General features: G+C 50.6%; 2 protein-coding genes across 2 annotated transcripts; one reads left to right on the forward strand and one right to left on the reverse strand.

Annotated features, from left to right (window-relative positions):
* Window positions 1-627: 627 nt before the first annotated feature.
* Window positions 628-1,578, forward strand: METBIDRAFT_34680 (uncharacterized protein; the record flags this gene model as incomplete). Its single annotated transcript, XM_018856511.1, has 1 exon — window positions 628-1,578. The coding sequence occupies one exon, from the start codon at window positions 628-630 to the stop codon at window positions 1,576-1,578; it is 951 nt and encodes a 316-aa protein (XP_018713778.1).
* Window positions 1,579-2,032: 454 nt separating this feature from the next.
* On the reverse strand, window positions 2,033-3,993 carry METBIDRAFT_103849 (uncharacterized protein). Its single transcript, XM_018853754.1, has one exon. It carries the CDS (start codon window positions 3,920-3,922, stop codon window positions 2,126-2,128), a length of 1,797 nt encoding a protein of 598 aa, XP_018713779.1. The 5' UTR covers window positions 3,923-3,993; the 3' UTR covers window positions 2,033-2,125.
* Window positions 3,994-4,393: the final 400 nt, after the last annotated feature.

The following is a 4,393-nucleotide window of genomic DNA, read 5'->3' on the forward strand; positions in this document are numbered from 1 at the left end:
CAGTCAATAATCTTGATGTCGTCATACTTTGAAAACTCCGTCTCCGCATACTCAAATTGCCTTTCGAGAGGCGGCTCGGTCCCTTGGTTCACTTTTACTAATTTTCATGACCACATTTAGATGCTTGCTCATTGAATCTTATGATGCCGTATCTCTAAGTCTCTTATACCTTTCATTACCTCAGTTCAAATTCCACGCATTTTGAACTGTTTAAGGTTCACTCACGCGGTTATATTCTGCTTAAGACGTAGGGTCCTAACCTTTTCAAAGGTAGCCCGGTTATCATAAATTTATGATAGCATAAATCTAAATGACCTAATCTAAAGATGATTCATTCACCAATAAAGACCTAAAGTAAATCCGAGTTATCGAATCAAGACTAGATTATATATGTAGATATTCTTATTAGTCTCCACTTCTGGCCCGCCTGTCTGCCGTGGCCCCAGGCCCGCGCCGCCTCTGGCCCCGGCACCGCGCGGCGCCACGCGCACCGGGCTCCCTGGCCCAAACTCACCGGGCCTGGCACCGCCCGCAGCACTGAACCGCAAGCTCTGAAGAACCGCCAGCCAGATCCACACACCGGCAAAGCAACGCCGCACAATGCTCTCCCGACTGCCCGCGTCCGCCATGTCACGACTGCTCTTGTCCGCAATCCCCCGACAAACCGCATCCGCGCTTTTCCTAGGGCCCATCCGCCCGGCGGCTCGCCACCTCCACTCGTCCTGGGCCCGCACCCACGAAAACCCTTTGGGCCTTCCCAAGACCGGCGCCGACGGGCCCGGGATCCCGCGCATGTCGCGCGGCTTGCCCGTGAGGAGACGCATTGCTAACGTCGGCAAGGTGCTCTTGGTGTCGTCGGCCAAGGGCGGCGTGGGCAAGTCCACCGTGCTGGTGAACGTCGCCTTGGCCCTCCGGAAATTGGGCAAGCGCTGCGGCGTCTTGGACGTGGACATCTTCGGGCCGTCCATCCCCAAGTTGCTCCGGTTGCAGGGCGAGCCGCGCCTCTCCTCCAGCGGCAAGTTGATTCCGCTCTCCAATTACGGCTTGCCGTCCATGTCCATGGGCTACTTGGTGGCGCCGGAGAGCCCTGTGGTCTGGCGCGGCCTCATGGTGATGAAGGCGTTGCAGCAGCTCTTGTTTGAGGTCGAATGGCCGGCACTTGACTACCTAGTGATCGACATGCCGCCGGGCACGGGCGACACCCAGCTCACAATCAGTCAGCTGGTGAAGGTGGACGGCGCCTTGATCGTGTCGACGCCACAGGACATCGCGCTCATCGACGCCGTCAAGGGCATCGCCATGTTCGAGAAAGTCAGCATCCCGATCTTGGGACTCGTGCAGAACATGAGCCACTTCGTGTGCCCGAACTGCCACCATGAAGCCCACATTTTCGGCCTGGACGGCGCCCGCAGAGCAGCCCTCGAGCACGGCCTCGATGTCCTTGGTTCCATCCCGCTCCACGAGACCATCTGCGTGCAGTCTGACCTGGGTGTGCCTGTGGTGGTTGCGGGCGGGGACCCGCTGATCCTGGAACCGTACATCGGCATCGGCCGGAAAGTAGTGGAGAAATTGGGCTAGGCGAGAAGCGTGGCCTTCACTGGGCGTGCTGTGGCGACCCGCATCCCAGCCATCCCTACCACCCATGACTTCTTTTGATGGGGCCGACAATCATTTTCTCTCCCGCCGCGAATGGCTCCTGCCACCGTCAAAATGTGCTCGGGTCAGTATGAGCTTGGATGCTAGCCCAATTTTCCCCAATGACAACACTGCGCTTTCGGAAGGCTGGGAACGAGAGGTCCTGCAACAGGTGCGCCTCCGAAATTCGTCGACTGGAATCTTCCCCGAGCTCTAGGGTTGCAGTGGCCTGTCGAGAAAACACCATCGAAAGTTGGGGAGCAAAGCATGCCTGTGACCGCTCCTCCCCTCACCATAGTTCATGAATGTCCCCCAAAGCAATCAGTGTACTTGCGTCACAATTCTCGCGGTACGAAACTTGCAATGCACCTGTCAATCACCCTATATGTCCAGTTCGTTCGGAAGTAGCTAGAGAGTACGATATGAAACATTTTTAAAGAAGCTTGGGTAGTATACACTGGTCAACACGGCCGCGATCATGGCCAGATCCTCATAGGAGAATGAGAAACAATGCAAATATAACTGCACCGATGATGGAGGGGTATGCCTCAGCCAGGCTTGGCGCTTCACTAGCCACGCGGTGCGTGAAAGGATTGTGAAACCTTTCATCCAGCTTAAGCTTATGCAACTTCTCAGAGGCCCATTTCAAGAACGACTTGTACTCTGTCCTCGTAGAACGTGTGGTGTTTGCGGTGGGTGGGATCGTGGGGGTGATACTGGTCGACAACGAAGGTAGAGATTCAAGGAACGTTTTCAGCGCTTCCCTGGGTTCATCTGGACTGCTGCCCAAAAACACATCCACATCAACTTCATCGATATGTCTGAGGGGCTTGGCGCCAATAGCAGGCTCAACCGGCTGTGCGGAAGTCTCAGAGTCCTCTAATGGTGAGCCACTTGGTATAGGCCCTGGCAAATTTGCCCTCTTCAATTCTTCCAGTAATCTGGCCAAGAGAAGATTCGCATCTCGCTGACTGTCTTCGTCGCTAATAGTTTTACCTACTAAGCGCTGGAGCTCGGGGTAGATGCGTTGGAAGTATGTCATTAGATTCTCATCGGACTTGCGTTCCAAGGATTGAAAGTATAACTCACGAATGTCCGACAATGATTGTTGCGAGTGTTTGGAAGTATGCTGATAATCTCCTTCGGAATCCTCGACACTGTCGGACTTGACAACTTGCGCATCTTCGGATTTGGCAGCTTGGGTCTCTGGAAAAACTTCTTTTGGCGGGGTTGAGGTGTCTTCCTGTAAGTGATCTTTCGGATTCTCTTCCGGTGGCGGCTTGGTGGTTCTGGTCACGTTTCTTTCCTCGACGTAAGTTTTTGGTCTGGGCTTTTTTCTCAGTCTTAAGATATCAGCGGACGGAGACCGGAATTGATTGGCCATGTCGAGAACGGATTTTAAATTGGCCTTCCCCTCGGCAGATTTAGTGGGAGGGATGAAATCTAAAACCTCCGTTGGCTCAGAGGCGGATGCGCCCGTTGGTAAATTGTTCACTAATATAGTACTTGTTGGTGTCTCTGCAGGTGTTACTGTCACGGTATTTGGTGTAAAAGTGAAGAGTTCGATTGTGTTGGTGACTTCTGTCTGTGTGTTTTCTTTCCAATCTGGAAATTCAAAAGTACCGGAAAGGTTCAGCTCGTTCTTGAGCAACTGTTTCAAACCGTCTACCAAGAGTGACGGGAGCCTTTCGTCTTCAAGATAGTCTTCGTTTCCAGAGAGATTGTCAGCAGAAAGTTCATTTTTGGTTTGTGTATTCGATAGTTTGTCTGTTTGTGGAGCTTCCGTTTCAGGTGACTCGATGTTTGACTCCTCCATGGGCTCTTCGAGATTGTTTTCATTTGGGCTGAGTTTTGCAGCCTTTTCCAGGTCGTCCATTATATGCTTTTTGATATTTTCTTCGGTCTTTGAATCGGAATCTGGTACTGTTTCTGTGTGCTCAGGAGACAATTCAAAAGCATTATGTGTAATTTCTTCTTCTGTAGAGCTCTTTGTCTGAGTGGAGATTTCCTGCTTCGCCAGAAGCACAGGAATCTCGTGCGCTTCGGACGGAAAAAAAGGCAATATTTGAAACTCTGGATCGGCATCTGGCTCTAATGTTTCTTCCCTTTCAGGAAATGTTGATATTTCCTGATTCAATGACAGGGGTGCTTGGTCCTTGTCCCGAAGAACTTGCCGAAATATGGCTAAGTGGTCCCGTACTGTGTCCTCTGGGGAAAGCTTTCTTGTCAATGATGCCGCTGAGATTGCCGAAACCAAAAACGGCACAGCTTTGAGAATACACTTCATGACAAAAAATGATTGTATCTTGTTATGTGGCACAACAAACGCGTGGAGAAGCGTCTTGTCTAATATTCCTGGGATTGTTGATGAGAGACTCGATCTAGAAATCTTGACTCTTGATTTAAAATGCCGTTTTGAAATATTTTTCAGGCTTATGTAGTACCCGCTTACAACTTCGGTCTTCAGGAAGAACGTATGAATTAGATATCTCGCAGTTCACAGGAAAAGTTGCAAACTGGTGGCTGCGGGTGCAAAAAAGAGAAACACAACGGTCGCACCGTGTTTGAGTAATGTTGAACAGAGCAGCAGAGAAGAAACATAAGTGACATAAGGATGTCTGAAATTCCATTATGATTAAGTTTTTTTAAAAAAAAAATATTCATCAAAAAGACTATTCTCTTGAAGAGGGAGGTATACTTTCGGAATGAAAAAGGCTATCAAACTCGTGGCGAAATCATACATGTGCCCGGGATGGAA

This window comes from Metschnikowia bicuspidata, assembly GCF_001664035.1.
Source record: "Metschnikowia bicuspidata var. bicuspidata NRRL YB-4993 chromosome Unknown METBIscaffold_1, whole genome shotgun sequence".
NCBI lineage: Eukaryota > Fungi > Ascomycota > Pichiomycetes > Serinales > Metschnikowiaceae > Metschnikowia > Metschnikowia bicuspidata.